The sequence below is a fragment of the Mastacembelus armatus genome, chromosome 24 (genome assembly GCF_900324485.2).
Source record: "Mastacembelus armatus chromosome 24, fMasArm1.2, whole genome shotgun sequence".
NCBI lineage: Eukaryota > Metazoa > Chordata > Actinopteri > Synbranchiformes > Mastacembelidae > Mastacembelus > Mastacembelus armatus.
The window spans coordinates 19,120,950-19,136,496 of NC_046656.1; the positions used below are offsets into that span (position 1 = coordinate 19,120,950).

Here is a 15,547-nt window from a genome sequence, read left to right on the forward strand (position 1 = left end):
TATGGTAAAAATCACTGGCCTGTGGTGTGCTTTCAGTATGTGTGTGTCAGTGTGTACTGTATGTTTTTAGCACCATTAGAGTTAAGAGCCCTGTGAACACCAGCAGGGCCCCGACACTAATCCAGACCAGATGTGAACTCCACTGCTGCACCAAAACTCAGAACTCACATATGCATGAATTCACACCTACAAATAAGAAACAGCACATTGCTGGTTCCAAACAATTGAGCTCAAACTGGATTTGCAGCCTACTGTTTAGTTAGTCAACATGATTATGTGTAATGCTATTATCGCCATAATCTGTCTCAGTGAGATCATAGCTCACCTTCAGTTGAGTTAATTGAAGGTTTCAGAGGTTATTAAACCGCGTACGTCAACAGATAGAAAATGAGTCGACGCTTCTTTAACCCAAACTAAGTCCCATGGGCGTGACCCGTATTCAGCCCTGAGGCATTAAGCAGGCTGTGTTGTGGAAACACTGGATCAAAGAGACAGCACGCACACACACACACACACACACACACACACACACACACACACACACACACACACTACAAGTGTGATGATAGATGATTTGTGGAGATACTGAAATGCACAGGGAAAGTCAGTGGCAAAGTTGTGTGTGTGTCTTTTGGATCATGTGAGTATAGGCTCACCTTTACACCGGTGCAAAGTGTTTTGAATGGAGCAAACCCGGGGTGGGGGGGGACCCATGCACAAATCAATGAAGACTTCAACAGGTGGAGAAAAGAGTTGGCTCTGCTTGCTGACCCATGTTAGATTTGTGAGGGAGTTGTTTTTGTGCACTGCATGGAGCTGTGTCCTGCAGGATGCCGTCACATTGTATTACATAACTTGAAAAACATTTTACTGGATTTAATTCCCAGTCAGCAGTCATTAACCCTGACATCATGCCTAATATTAACACCGATCTCCATGCACCCTGGGCAGCATGCAGTTCTGCACGTTGGTGGCCATAGCAATTATGCAAGACAGTGATTCCCAAGCTTTTTGGACAGTGAATGAAAACGAAGCAATCTGCTTCCCCTGCCATTGTCCGCACAAAAAATGAGAAGGACTTTTACTGTCAAACACTGAATGCCAAAAATAAATCCTCCCACCCCTCTACTCCATTGCCCTTGGAATAGGACTGAGGGTTGAGGTGTAGATAGCAGGGCTCATTCCCCCAGCGTATTCCTTGTCACTCCGAGCATATCTTCCCACAGGAATAGCAACATTCCCCTTCCTGATAATTATGAATGATTCTGCCCTTCCCCCTCTTCTCCCTCTCTTCCTCCACCCCTCTGCACTGCTTGTATCACACAGATGTAATTAATCATCTAGACACCCTGCTGGTCTAAATACTGAGGGTGCCCTCTTTCTTTTCGTCTTTACCATCTACTCCTTATCTAGCTCTGTCGGCCTCAGCCTCCCTCCATGCCTCTCGATCTCTATCTCCCTCTCCCTCTCTCACACACACACACACGCACACACACGCACGCACGCACGCACGCACGCACACACACACACACACACACACACACACACACACACACACACACTTGTGAAGTTTGAAGGTCTCATTAGTCACCTGTTCACACAGAAAAGCTCTGCAATGCATAGCAGTGGGATCATTTGTTGGCTGGTCTCTCCTGTCTCTTTACCCTTCTCTCTGAACACAAATGTACTGCACTTTATGCTCCACCACACTGCTGTCTGTGTGTGTGTTTTTGTGTGTATTAGAGTGCGTCTGTCATCAGTGCGCTCATACTCCAGGACAAATACGATAATCATCACTACCAGACTTGCCCTCTGGTTCCTCTCTATTTTTAGATGTCAGATGTTGAAATAGTTCAAGTTCTTAAAAAGGGCAGGCTGCAAATCACCACAGCACGTCAGCCCGGCCCCACACACAAACCCAAACAACAGTCACTTCACACAGCAGATACATTATTTTAAATGCACATATATTAGTAGCATGTTGCACTGGTTGTATTTATTTATTGACTGTAGTGTCTTATAGAGTGTATTTTTTATTTCATAACAGATCGAACGAGTTTGACAGGTTAAGTGGGCATTTGAAAAGCAGTTAAAGTTAATATTTATCCATGATGTAAGTAAGGTTAGGCATTAAACACATATATATTATGGGATGATAGAGATTTTGCAATGTTGTTTTTACTTGCTGCTGCTCTCTTGCAAGCCTGTTCCCCCTTCTGTCTGAATAAGTTGTCTTTGTGTCCGCTGAGATGTTTCTCTTGTCAGTGTGCTTGTGTGCGTGTGTTCTTGGCAGGCGCAGTTGCTCTAAAGCTTAAGGACGCCATGTCCTGGAACTCGGGCTGATAAAGCCCAGCAGGGTTGTCCTGTGTCATCCCAGTCCAGAGCGTACTCATCCCGTACTGAGATGTAATAAACAGTCCCTGCGAACCTACATCTTTTGATTTCATAGGTTTTTGTTTTGGGGATTTTTGATGAGAGAGATTAGATTTTTGTTGGTTTGTTTGTCTTTTCAGGATCCAAATCATGAGACTATCTAATAATGAATTTCCTCAGCTGCTTTGTGCTTTTCCTACCACTGATTCTGAGTCTGTGTGTTCATGTGCGTGTGACTTCCCACCATGACCATTGGCCACATGCGCCATTAAAAACTGAGGTGACTGTTGAGCACAGATCAAAACACAGTGACCCAGTGAAGCCTCGCTAGGGTGACTAACGTGACGAACCATGCCCTTGCACCAGCCCGCACTGATTGGCTCTTTGAGATGGGACGGTATCGGCCAACTCCCCCAGCTCAGACAAAGTGATTGGAGGAAATAAAAGAGTAAATAAGGAGTTTTTTGAACATGTGGCCTTACACAACAGAGAACACCTTGGATCCAGGCAAAGAGAGAAGGGAGGGCGGGGAAAACAGATAGGGAAGACAGAAAGAGAGAGAGAGAGAGAGGGAGGGAGAGAACGGCAGATTGACTTTTCAGTAGTAAAGTCTCCATGAAGACAGGATCAGGCTTTTTTTATTATTTAACAACTGCTGGAAACCACGACTGTGCATGTGTGTGTTTGCTTAAACTGTATTTAACTCACAGAAGAACATGTTGTTCAAACCATATCTTAAGGTATTATCAGATATAAGACACAAATAATTTTCCTCTGTCTATTCACGAAAACATGGGCAGATGGGGACAAAGAGCAGAAATATAAGCAGAATGAGGTGTAACTGGACAAACTTCTGCGAGCTCCAGATTCATGTCCAGTGTACTCACACGCACACACACACATAAATACAACCTAAACACACACAAGCTGGGACAGCAATCCAGCCGCTGGCCAGGAAACGCACATATGATTGAAGAGAATGGAATGTTCTGTCTGCGGTCCAGAGCTCAGGGCCGCTGGAACCTGGACCAAATGTGTGGGTGGTTTTGTGAGTGTGTTTCTGTAGGGTCACAGTATAAATAACCACAGAGCAGCCAGGCTTTTTATTTAGAAATCACCTTATATGTGTTCTCTGCACCTGCACCTTGCTGAACTTCCACTGCTCAACTCAGCAAAACACAGACACAGATCATTTCTGCATGTTTGATTTATATATACATTTATGAGAATATGGTGTGAAAGTGTGTATTTATTCTCATATCTTTATAAACTGGTATTTCAACGTACAAATAGTTGCATGTATTATTATTATTATTATGTACAAATTAATATTATTAGGAAATATTGAAAAATTATCATTATTAAATAATTTTATGTCTTTATTATTTATTTAGTCTTTTGGAGAAAGGCAGTGTAAATTAATATATCGCTCTCACAGATTTTATTTTTGTTGTCCACTTGACTGTTGACATTAGACTCAGATTAATGCTGATTTACATAAGTGAAATGTCAATGGATGGTTAAGTAAACCTGAGGTGTGAAGCTCAGGTCACAGAGTTTGTCCACAACAGCAGCCACAGGGGTAAAGAGGGAGGGAGGGGGTGCTCAGGTGTGATGCAAGAGCTGTAATCTCAAAGCCCTCTGACCTTTGACTCAGTGCTGTGTCCTGACTCCATGACAGTGTAATCATCTGACCAGAACACTACTCATACAGAGCTCTGTGTGTGTGTTTTTGCTGTATTTTCTTACCCCAAGGTGATTTGGGATTGGGCAGACCAGGAAAGTGTTTCTCTCAGGCTCACGCTGAGTACAGGAGCCAGGGAGAGAGAAACTGACCCAGTTCATACATTTGAGCACAGATATGTGCTGTAGCTGGGTGATGAAATACACTTGCAACACTGCATAGACACTGGTTTCTCTGCACTGCCTGGCTACGCAAAGCACTTTCACTCCACCAATGAGCACTGCTGAAACTAGCAGCGCCAACCAATTAGAAAACATTCATGCAATAGTCTCCACCAATCAGAGGGATATGCTTCTTAATGACCTCAAGGGGTCTTGATTTCTATACATTTACAAACTGTATCCAAGGTGAACTGATCTAATTCCTTCACCGTACACTTTAAAATCTCCTTTAGGTGCCTCCTTACAATTTTATGCAAAAATGACTTCCCACCTACACACCTTTCAAAAATCAGAGTGATGAGAGAAAGGACAGAAAGAGATTCCTAGCGTGGTTGCTGACAGTGATTAATTGTTCCCACATGTTACTGAGGGACAAAAAGGCCTCTGTGTTCTTGAGCTATGGCTGCAGCTGTTGTGCGCACACACACACACACACACACGCAACTGTTTCAGGCTACTTTGAGTTAACCAGCTTCCCAAATTTAACCCTGTGAACTTGGATAACCGCTGTGATTACCCTGTGTTATCTAGACCAACAGCAAATTTGTAGTTTTTAATATCACAAAATATCAACAAATTAAGAGAAGAGATAGACCCTAAATAGGAATAAGCAGGCATAGATAATGATCAGATGGATAGATTCAGCTCAACAGTGAGATTGAAAAAGTTAATTGTTTAAGTATAAGACATTGAACTGACACACGCTATAATCCAATCAGTTACAAATTATACATTTTCTAATAAAATAATTCAAAAAGCTACTAAGCTAAGTGTCTCCTCTAGAAGTTGGCGTTGAAGCAAACTGATGGCTAACTTTTCACATTACTATGATAGTGCGGTGGTTCAATGCTGGAGATTTCTGATGAAGCTATAGGAAGCATCAAATTAACATGGCTCAGTGTGAAAAAAGGTCCTGGTAAAAGCACATGTAAAGCTCGTAATGAGTATATTATATTTCATTAGATTAATCTATAAAAAAGCCTTGCTGTTTGAGGTTTCCCCATTCCCAATCCTTATGCTAAGCTAAGCTAACTGCAGCAGCTTCATTTCATTTACTCTCGGCATATAATAACTATATTTCCCAAAATGTCAACTGGTCCTTAAAGGGGATAAAAACAAGGGTGAGCCCAGATTTAGCTCATTAACATGATGTCTATATTGTGAGACAAAGCTCAGATGTGTAGATTAAAGTCTCTGAGGTAAAATACTCGAAGAAAATAAGTTCAAGAGAAGTCCAAAAACAAAATTTTTAAATTCCCAAAAATTAGCCAGGCAGTGTCAACGGCATCATTCCCCCTCAGAAAGTTGTTGCTGCAAGCTGTAGTAGTGTATGTATGTGTGTGAATGTGTGTTCTTTAGCTCTCATGGGTGCACAGTAGGAGTTATGAATCAGAGCTGCTGTCTCAGTGAGCTGTTTTTATTAATGGGCGTTGGGAATACCCGAGAGGAGCTACGGTAGTAAGCATTCAGTATCCCACTCACACAGCAATGTGCCATGTACACACACAAACCCAAATAGGGCCATGCATTCAGCAAATATCAGGGGTGTAGTCCAGAAAGTGGGTTAAGTGAAAACTGAGTCTGTCAGGCCTGAGCTGGGAGGGCCAGGTACGGCACACAGCCTGAGAACCGAACCTGCTCACTGGGAGCTTTACTTCAACAAACTCCAAAGGAAACAGGACCTAGACACAACTATAATCCACCACAATCCTTAGGTGATTACTGTGTCAGACTATAAGTTAAATTACATCAGTGAAGTTAAGTCAGGTTTGATTTACAGCGTACATGTTACGATGCCTCCTCTCACAAAAATTTATTGACAAAAGAGTGTCAGAAACCTCAGGAAGAGGAACAGAGGAGAGATCTCTGTCCAAGGATGGACAGATATGCCACAGACGATGTGTGACAATGATAAACCTAGTTTCATTGTTTCTTTGTGTGCTTGATTCTTCTGCTCTGGACTGGTGGCTGCCTGATATCTTATTTCATTGATCTATATTTCCATCTCCTGCTGCCATCAGCACCTGGCCCCTGTATAACAAATATAACAAACAGTAAAGTTCCAGCACTTTATCTTTCATCAAGGAAATTCATGTCGGCTAAATAATGAATGAGTTGGTTACACTGAATAAGTGTTAACATATTGATTCTTTCCACTGTTTCACTGCTCCTGCTGTTTTTAATGTGCATTAACTGTTCACACGTTAATATTTCCAGCTCCACTGGATTAAAATGGCAGCTCTGCTCTTCATTAACCTGTTGCCAATCCTGATCTAGAGCATAATCAGATTTAACATTCAGACTTTGTTAAACCTGCTTTCTGGAACAGGCCCCATAATACAAAAGAATTGTTTATTCAGACTTAAAGCATAGAGGATATTTTATAGTATATGAAACTCCAGGGAAGTTAAATAATCTGGTTGGCTGTGTCATTAACTACAGTAAGAATCATGGAGGCCAGAAATGAGATGCTGTGGTCTGCAGGAGAGACTGAGAGTCTGCAGTTCATGAAACCTGGAGCAGAGAAAATATCAAAACATAAATGGCTAAAAGGTCAGGCCACTAAAATCAAAAAGACATATTTTCCCCTTACTGTCTGCCATGGAGAGAAAACAAAACAATGGAGGAGAATTTAATTTTCTTTCTGATGCTCAAAGCTTCTTGAAAATATTTAAATGATCAACAGTGAGAGGGATAATTAGCACGGTGATGTGTTTTCTACTATATACACTAATACAAGTTTTTAAATCTTCCCAATTTGATTCATTCACATTTTTCTCATCCATCCATTTTTTATCACCGTCCATTCTTCGGGGGCAGATGTCTCGTTTCCTTTTATTATTGCACCATCGCATCGAGTTAGAAATACCTCAGCTGACGTTTGAAGAATATGAGCAGCAGCAAGTTAAAGAGAAACATTAAACATGTGACTTTGTTGGAGGAGGGAGAGAGGGGACTGCAGTGATAAAAAGGGTGTAGGATGAAGCGAAGGAGAAGGATTGATGAAGTGTCAGGTGCTGGCAGGTAAATGTTTACCGCAGCTGGAGAAGGAGGCTCACATTCCATTCATTCTGCTCTCATTCATGCCTCCAGAGGCTCTCTTTTTCTTGATAAAGTCTATCTTCTGCCACTATTTACATCTCCCTGGCAGCTGGAAACATTTAGCTTGTGTGTGTGTGTGTGTGTGTGTGTGTGCGTGTGTGTTTGTATTTGTAAAATGTTCTGTAATAAAGCAGCATTACGTCATGCCCCAAGAGATCTTGGCAGAGGATAAACATTCGTCTCCCTGGTATCTCTTCTCATCTTACCTCATTGCACAGAATACACACACCCACACCCACACACACACACACACAGAAACACACACACACTTGGAAATGGGGCGTTCATATACACACACCGTTCATGATTACATGCTACCTCTTTATGGATTTGCTATTGCACACTATCAGTCACAAAAATCAGCCCGTCTTGCAGAAACAACTTGTGCATCTACAGTTGTTAAACACGTAAGAGGCTACAAATACAAAACGGGGTATTTAGATAAAACTACCACAAACATAAATGGTTACACACTCTCATAGGTTCAGTTTGGCCCTAGAGATCAAACTTTCTTACTCTGCCAATGTACCATTTAGAAATGTAATTTAAGCCTGTTCTTTCTACTCCCACACTGAACTACTTCTGACCAGAATAACAATCCAGATTAAATGGCCTGTAAACTGTTGCCCAGGAAAGATGGGACTGCTTCATGGAAAACAATATTGTGATTCCCACAAAAACAAGAATATTTTGGCTGGGTTTGGGTTCAAACCCAGAAATCTGCTCTGTTTTATGGAGTAAAAATATACATAGGAGGAAAACAGGGGGGGGGGGGGGGGGGGGGGGATGGTGGTTGGGTTGTTTATATGGGAGGATATAGCATAGCCCCAGAATCCCTCAGGGCCCATAAGAACTATGTGTTTGTGAAACAACAAAAACTGCGGAAGAGGGAGGGCGTATGGAAAGAGAAGGAGAATGAGGCAAAAAATGAATTCAACAAGGTCTTCAGTGGGTTGTGGAGCACATGGAAGGAAATGGAATAAATGCTGGACACAATGTCTTAGCAACATACTGATTACTAATGATAATGAATTTAATGGTTTGCTTCAAATGCACTTTTATTAACATTTTCATTGAATTAGTATTTGAGAATATCACCGAGTGTATTTGTGTGATATAATAACCATGAAATGATGCCTTGGTGAGTAACCAGATGGCTGCTTGTTTGTGTGGCTGTGTATGTGAATGGGGGCTGTCCAGATGGACATTGCATGGGTGTAATTTACAGATCAAGTGAAGTCAGAATTTCACAGTTTTTAAGTGTAAAGCCAGAGTTTACAACACACAATCCTTCATTTAACATGAAAACAAGCAGTGACTGAGCTGAACTGTTATCTCTGCATTTTAAACATGTGACTCTTTTATATATTGCAAACAATAAAAATTACTAGACATCCTTTTTAAATGCGCTAAAACACTAATTTGACTGTCTAGCTTTTGTTTCTTTTCTTGTGGTTTAAACATAACCCAACTCTGTGACATCAAACTGAAATCCCTGTGGGTTCAGTCACATCCTTAAAATGGGCCTGTGCACTTTCAACACCTTCTTGTTGTTTGTTTAGCACTTTGGTTATTAGTTGGACTGAATACGTGAGAGAAGTTGAAAAAGTCGCATTCACTGTTACCAGGATTGGATGTAAAACTGCTTCAGTATGATTATACAAAAAAAAACGGTTCATCTGATAAGTATGTATGTAAACAAAGCTGGGAATGGAGCAAGTGATTCGACAATGCTGTTATATCACAGTTCTGACCTTTAATGTGTACATGCAGTACATCTCTGTGAATACAACTCATTAGCAGAGGCTGTCATGTGCACCAGCTCCCTCACAATGAGCCTCTTCGGCTCACACAAGGAAGGATCTCAGCGTTGATCAGTACACACTAGCCAAGACTCACACACAAGTATGCAAAAACACACATGACCTGATACAGAATGTGCTCCTTACGCAACACAGGGGCTCTTTGTATGTGTCATTCATAATGGAGGAGACGTTTGATTATAGACCACTGTCTTTTCTCTTTTACACTTACGAGACAAACACAGTGGTGACAAATGCAGACATCAGTGCTAAGTGTTGCTTCACATTATTGTGTTAATGTCTATATTTAGTGGATGAACAATTGAAACAATAGGCTTTTTGCTGTGTTTGTGTGTCTAGTCAACAAGAGCGACTGTTTACATTCTGCAGAATCAGTGATAGTGGGTGGTTTATGAGTCAGTGTTGTTGCATTTAATGAGAGGTATTCACTGAATCTTGTATTGGTAAAAGAAAGCACAACAATACAACAGATCAATACTGATCACAGTCATTGTTAAACCTATTTTCTGGTTTGTTTGATTGTTTTGCACACATCACTGACTGTAAACGCTTCTGCGTCTGCCTTGTCTTACAGAACTCCATCCGGCACAACCTTTCCCTCCACAGCCGTTTCATCCGCGTCCAGAACGAGGGAACAGGGAAGAGTTCCTGGTGGATGATAAACCCTGAGGGAGGAAAGGGTGGCAAGGTCCCTCGGCGCCGGGCAGTCTCCATGGACAACAGCAACAAGTACACCAAGTCTGCCCGTGGCCGGGCTGCCAAGAAGAAGGCTGCCCTGCAGGCCGCAGCAGCTGCAGCTGGTGAAGGTGGTGGAGACAGTCCTTCAGGTCTGTCCAAATGGCCTGGAAGCCCAACGTCACGCAGCAGCGAAGAGCTGGATGCCTGGACAGACTTCCGCTCCCGCACTAACTCCAATGCCAGCACTCTGAGCGGTCGCCTCTCGCCCATTCTGGCCAACCCCGAACTAGATGAAGTGCCCGATGACGAGCCCCCTCTCTCACCTATGTTCTATTCCAGTCCTGGCAGAGCACTGTCTCCCGGTCACACCATGACCAATGGGAAGGCCTTGCCAGCTGAGCTACCCCGCCTGGCAGACCTGACAGGTACAATGAATCTGAATGATGGACTCACAGATGACCTGATGGAGGAGCTGCTGGATAACATCAACCTGGTGCCAACCACTTCCAGTCAGACTGCCCCAAATAGTTCCTCAGGGTTTAGTTTTGGGTCCAAACCCAACGGGCTAGGCTCGCCTTCCTCCACCTCCTCTCCATCCTCCAGCTCTTCTTCTAATGGTGGAGGTAATGATTACAGTAACTCCATCTTTGGCCCTCACACGACGAGCTCATCACTGCGTCCGTCCCCCATGCAGACCATCCAGGAGAACAAGCAGACCTCCTTCTCCAGCATCAGCATGTCTCATTTTGGCAGCCAGACACTGCAAGAACTTCTCAACTCTGACAACCACAGCCACAGTGATGTCATGATGACCCAGTCTGACCCACTGATGTCACAGGCCAGCGCCGCTGCCGTCATTTCCCAGAACTCGCGCCGTGGCCTCATGCTCCGCAATGACCCTGTAATGACCTTTGGGACAACTGGAGGACTTCAAGGCAGCCAAGGGGAGATGCTGCCTAGTAACAACCACAACCAGAACTCCCTGAGGTCTTTAAATGGAGGCCTGAACCTAGCCAACGATGCCAACACTCTGGCTAATGCCAAGCAGCATCTCCTGCTCTCACCCTTGGGAGGGAATGGGTCTTCTTCCATGCAGATCGACACCTCAATCTTCCTGAATGGCACAGTTAGCAGCACTGGAGGCATCTGTCAGGATCGCTTCCCGACAGATCTGGACTTGGACATATTCAACGGCAGCCTGGAGTGTGACATGGACTCCATCATCAGGAATGACCTGATGGATGCAGATGGCCTGGACTTTAACTTTGACTCTCTGACCAACATGAATGGAGTTGGCAACTTCACGAGCACCAAGCAGACTTCTCAAAGCTGGGTACCTGGCTGAGAGGTTCATGCCAAGAAGAAGCCGAGCAGGTATGTGTGTTCGAGCATGTCTGTATAGCTAAACCATGTGGCAAAGATGAATATATTTAGATGATGAAACCAGAGATGTACCAACCTGATGTTTTCAAACACTGATTCTGACACCATAACTCAGTGTATCAGCCAATACTGAAGAAAGATGCAATGCTAGTGCTCCTATTACAGTATGTGTGCATTAACAGAAGGGTTCAACTATATCCCCTGTTAAAACTGTATATGTCCTACAGTGCATTAACCACATTACTACCACATTTTCTGTGCTGCAGGGTTACTGGTGTTATAAACAGGCACAGACCTCATAATAACAGATGCAATGCTAAACAATAATCAGAGTCAATACTGTTGTTGCTGTCCGCTGTCTCCTAAACCAGACCAAAGTTTGCTTGCTTAACAAGCTTCTCGTTTTTAATAGTTTTTGCTTTGTTTTTAATAATAGTCTGTCTTTCCTGGGCCTCATTTAAAAGCTAACAGAATGTAATTTGTGTTATCAAGACGTGCCAAGAAAGCCCTTATCAAAAAACTGTATTTACTGTGGATTGGTCCTGTTTTGTTCCTATACTGCTCATATACAGTTGTTTTTAGTTTAGTTTATTTATTTTTAAAATATTTGCTTTTATGCATACTCAGACATGATCATGTCATGTGCTTTTTCTCTCCAGGTCTGAACTGTGCAGTGCAAGAAAAGATGAACACACAACATCCTTTTTGCCAAACCTGCCATCAGCACAACCTAAAGTACAAAACCCTGTGTTTACAGAAGACTTCCTCTCAAGAGCTTTACCTTCACTCCCCACACTGGTGAACCATGAAACAACAGACTCTGGCAATGCTGCACTTCAGCCCTCAAAGCCTCCTGTGAAACAACAAAAGAAAACTATGTCAAAAAAACACAACAGAATTATGCAATTTTCCTTTGTCACCCAGTCTGTTGATTTCAAAGACACACTGCTTATCAGAAGGGATTTCAGGTGAAATACAAGGACTAAATATCAAGTAACGCTGGAAGGAGAGTTGAAGAAGTTGAAGTTCCCATTGAAGACAAAAAAATGAAAGAAAAAGTGTAAAGTGAAAAAATCAAGAAGTGATGCGATGTAAATCTGATCATGGGGCTTCTTGGAATTCCCTGTGTTCTCATGTAGTGATTTTAAATGTTCAGTGATTGTTTTGTTTCAGTCTTTGATTTTCTGTTTTATTATAATTGTTTCTGAATCATACATGTTTGTACAAAAAGAACTGATGTATTGATGAAATGATGAACAGATGAAATGGATTATCTTACTGAGTGCATACAGTATATGCATAGACATACAGAAAAACCGACACCTTGCTACAGTTTGCAAAACTTTAAAACCCTTTGAAGTTAAAAAAAATATAATTTTAATGACATGCACTTCCAGTTTGGCTTTTATAAACTGCTTGAATATAAATTAACTGCAACATACTGAGGGTTTTATCACACTTAGCTGCATACTACAAACTATGTTTTATCTTTTGTGTATATCTAACTGTAAAAAAAGACTAGAGAAAGAAAATCTCTGTCATGAATATTTGTACAGCGCAGGGCAGTGGAAAGTTCGGGAAGGAGGAGGAACGATCTTGTCTGTCTTAGTTTTCTTAGCTTCTGGTGAGTTCTGTTGAGGTTGTTTATCACAGCACATGATGTAGCCAAAATGATACCTGTGTCCTAGGGTTGTGAACATTTCCACACCATAACAGGTGCTATGTAAACAGTGTTGAATCCTGTCCTGAGAGCAAGCCGTGCATTTTGTTTCTTGCGTTTTTTCTTCTGTTTGTACCCACAACTTGCAGAAGCCCAAAGCTGCAGCCACTTGTAGCACGGCGTGGTTAAACCTGTAGACGGCAGGGGCTGGGATGGAGTTGGAGGCAGGGTTTTAGGCTCATTCCTCTAGAAGCCATTTGTTTCTCGAGTAAAACAATAAGCTATCTCTGTATATTGCCAAATTACTTGAAACAAACAGTAGGATATGCTGGCAGCCAAATCACAGCACACACATGCACATACACATATATGTTACACACACATAGATAGAAAAAATGATACCAGGGATCTGTGTTAAGCTCTGCTGTTTTCTTGAGCTTGTGGGGCTTGTTATGCATATATAGAATCACTCAGGGGGGAAAGGGAGGCTTCCCGTTTAAGTAACATCAAGTCACATTTTAATGGTATTTTAACATTTCTTAATAGAAACAGTAACACTTTGTGTTTGTAAACTTGTAACCTGTGAACAACCGTCAAGATGAAGAGGTGGAAGAAAGACAAATGTCAGGATTAAGACTTTGCAAGGTCTGTTATTTTTGGTTTTGCTGTCATAGCTTTTTCTCTTCTTGTTGGACTTGTGACACATCCCCTCATGGACACGCCTGGTGCTCCTGCAAATGACTTCCTGTATCTTCTGAGTATGTTAATGTGTGTATGAGTCCGTGTGTGTGTTTATCCATGGAGTTTATTTCTGTTGAATTTATCTCACAAGGATGTGTAATCCCTCACTATCCCTCACGGTGCATACAGCACAGCCGACTGTATGCATGTATGTATTTATGCATTATGAATTGTGTGAAATGCATATATACTCGCTGTATGTCTTTATATACTCATGTAGTACTTGACCCTTGGATTTTGTGTACCTCTGAAGGTAAAGCTGAAGAAATAATGAACAAAGTTATGCGCCGGGTAGGAGCGAACACTGTTACCAGCGAACTCATTATTGAACCAGATTTTGAAAATGGTGGAAAGCACCATTGTTGTAGCATCTGGAGACCCTGGTACCCCTTCTCTGTCTGGGGTAGTGACATGAAGTGTATGCCCCACCATGTATAATAGTGTACAGATGTGTGTATGTCACTTTAAGGCGAAGGCAGAGGAGTGTGTGAGCATGGGTGACTAGAATCATCTGAGGTTTAGTGCATGACCTAGCTGTATACCCTCCAACGGTGCCGTCCCTTGACAGAAATTGTAATATAGAGAGGAATGCTGTGTCTGTGCCACTCAAACACGCACTCTGTTTCTAGTTTTAAAATCAGGGCTTACAGAGCAGCATTTGCACCATCCTCCCACATAATGGGTTTATTATTACGAGTGTGTGTAAATTGTCGTAGACGGGGAAAAAGCCTCCCTAATGGAGGCTCCTCAGCTTTACACTTGTTTTATTCCATGTGGAGTACAGCAGGCTCACATCCCAGCACTCTCAGTGAGCAGCTGGTTGTTGTTTTGATATGATCTAAGCATCATCAAAACAGTGAGGTGGAATTTCCTACAGTTTGTTAAGTTAAAATCAGCATCACATTTATTTTGGCATGCTGAGCCATCACCATAACTGCTAAGAAGTTATCTCCACCGACTGGACTAAATATTACTTTGCTCGCCTTGTCAAGAAGACTGACAACGTGATGTCAGGGAACATTGTAATGCCTCCTGTTGAAAGAGAGGTTACTGATCCCTGATTAACTGCAAAGGAGATCTCAGTCACAGGAGAGTTTGGCTTTTGGGGGAGATAGTTTACACTCAGTCATACACTCAGACCTTCCACACAGCCACTCAATGTTACTGCTTCGTTCAGGCACAGATTATTTCTTCTCAAGCCCAACACACACACACACACCTGCAGCACAACATGTGCAAATTTAAAGCTGAGAAAAGCAAAAAAAAAAAAAAAACTAGAAGACATACCACTAGACACCTTAATCACCTCTTGGATGTTTCCTTTTTGTTATGTACTCTTTAATCTTTTCCATCCATCCAGGCCAGCTCCCATCCATACGTCCTCTGACTGTTGCCCTTTATTAATCTTGATGTTAGTGGGTATTTTCCTGTGTATTCCATTTTGAATTGTAATCTAGTTTGTATAAGAAATGGTGCGCATGTAAATAAAGCTTGGTGAGGCTCCACACCCTTTCTCTGTCCCTGTAGTAAGTCATTTTGCTATTGAAAAAATGTGAAAGTATGAGAATTACATGCATTTCAACAAGCGCTGTGGAAGCACAGGGTTGTTGTTGACAGCTCATATCACTGGAGAGGAATTTTCAGCCCGGCAAGGAAAATGTTACAGCCTTCGCCTGCCTTACATGTGCTTTTAATTCACAAATTAATTTGCCAACTGTTTTTCAAAACAGTGTTTGTCTCTGAACGCTTCTGCATGAACAAATTTAACCTCCCTCCAGAAGATAAATCTCTTTCTCACGTCAGGCTGGAGGGATCTAAACAGCAAAATGACTCCCTGTTCCTCTCAAGTTCCTTGGAGTCCTCTTGCACAATGTTTGTTTTG

At 42.2% G+C, this 15,547-nt stretch overlaps 1 protein-coding gene across 1 annotated transcript in view; it reads left to right on the top strand.

Annotated features, from left to right (window-relative positions):
- The window catches only part of foxo3b (forkhead box O3b), a 38,130-nt gene extending 22,953 nt beyond the window's left edge, over positions 1 to 15,177 (top strand). Inside the window, exons 3-4 of the mRNA XM_026318298.2 lie at positions 9,778 to 11,255; positions 11,924 to 15,177. Coding sequence (XP_026174083.1) covers positions 9,778 to 11,226 — 1,449 coding nt within the window. The 3' untranslated portion in view covers positions 11,227 to 11,255; positions 11,924 to 15,177. The remainder of the gene's footprint in view (positions 1 to 9,777; positions 11,256 to 11,923) is intronic.
- Positions 15,178 to 15,547: the final 370 nt, after the last annotated feature.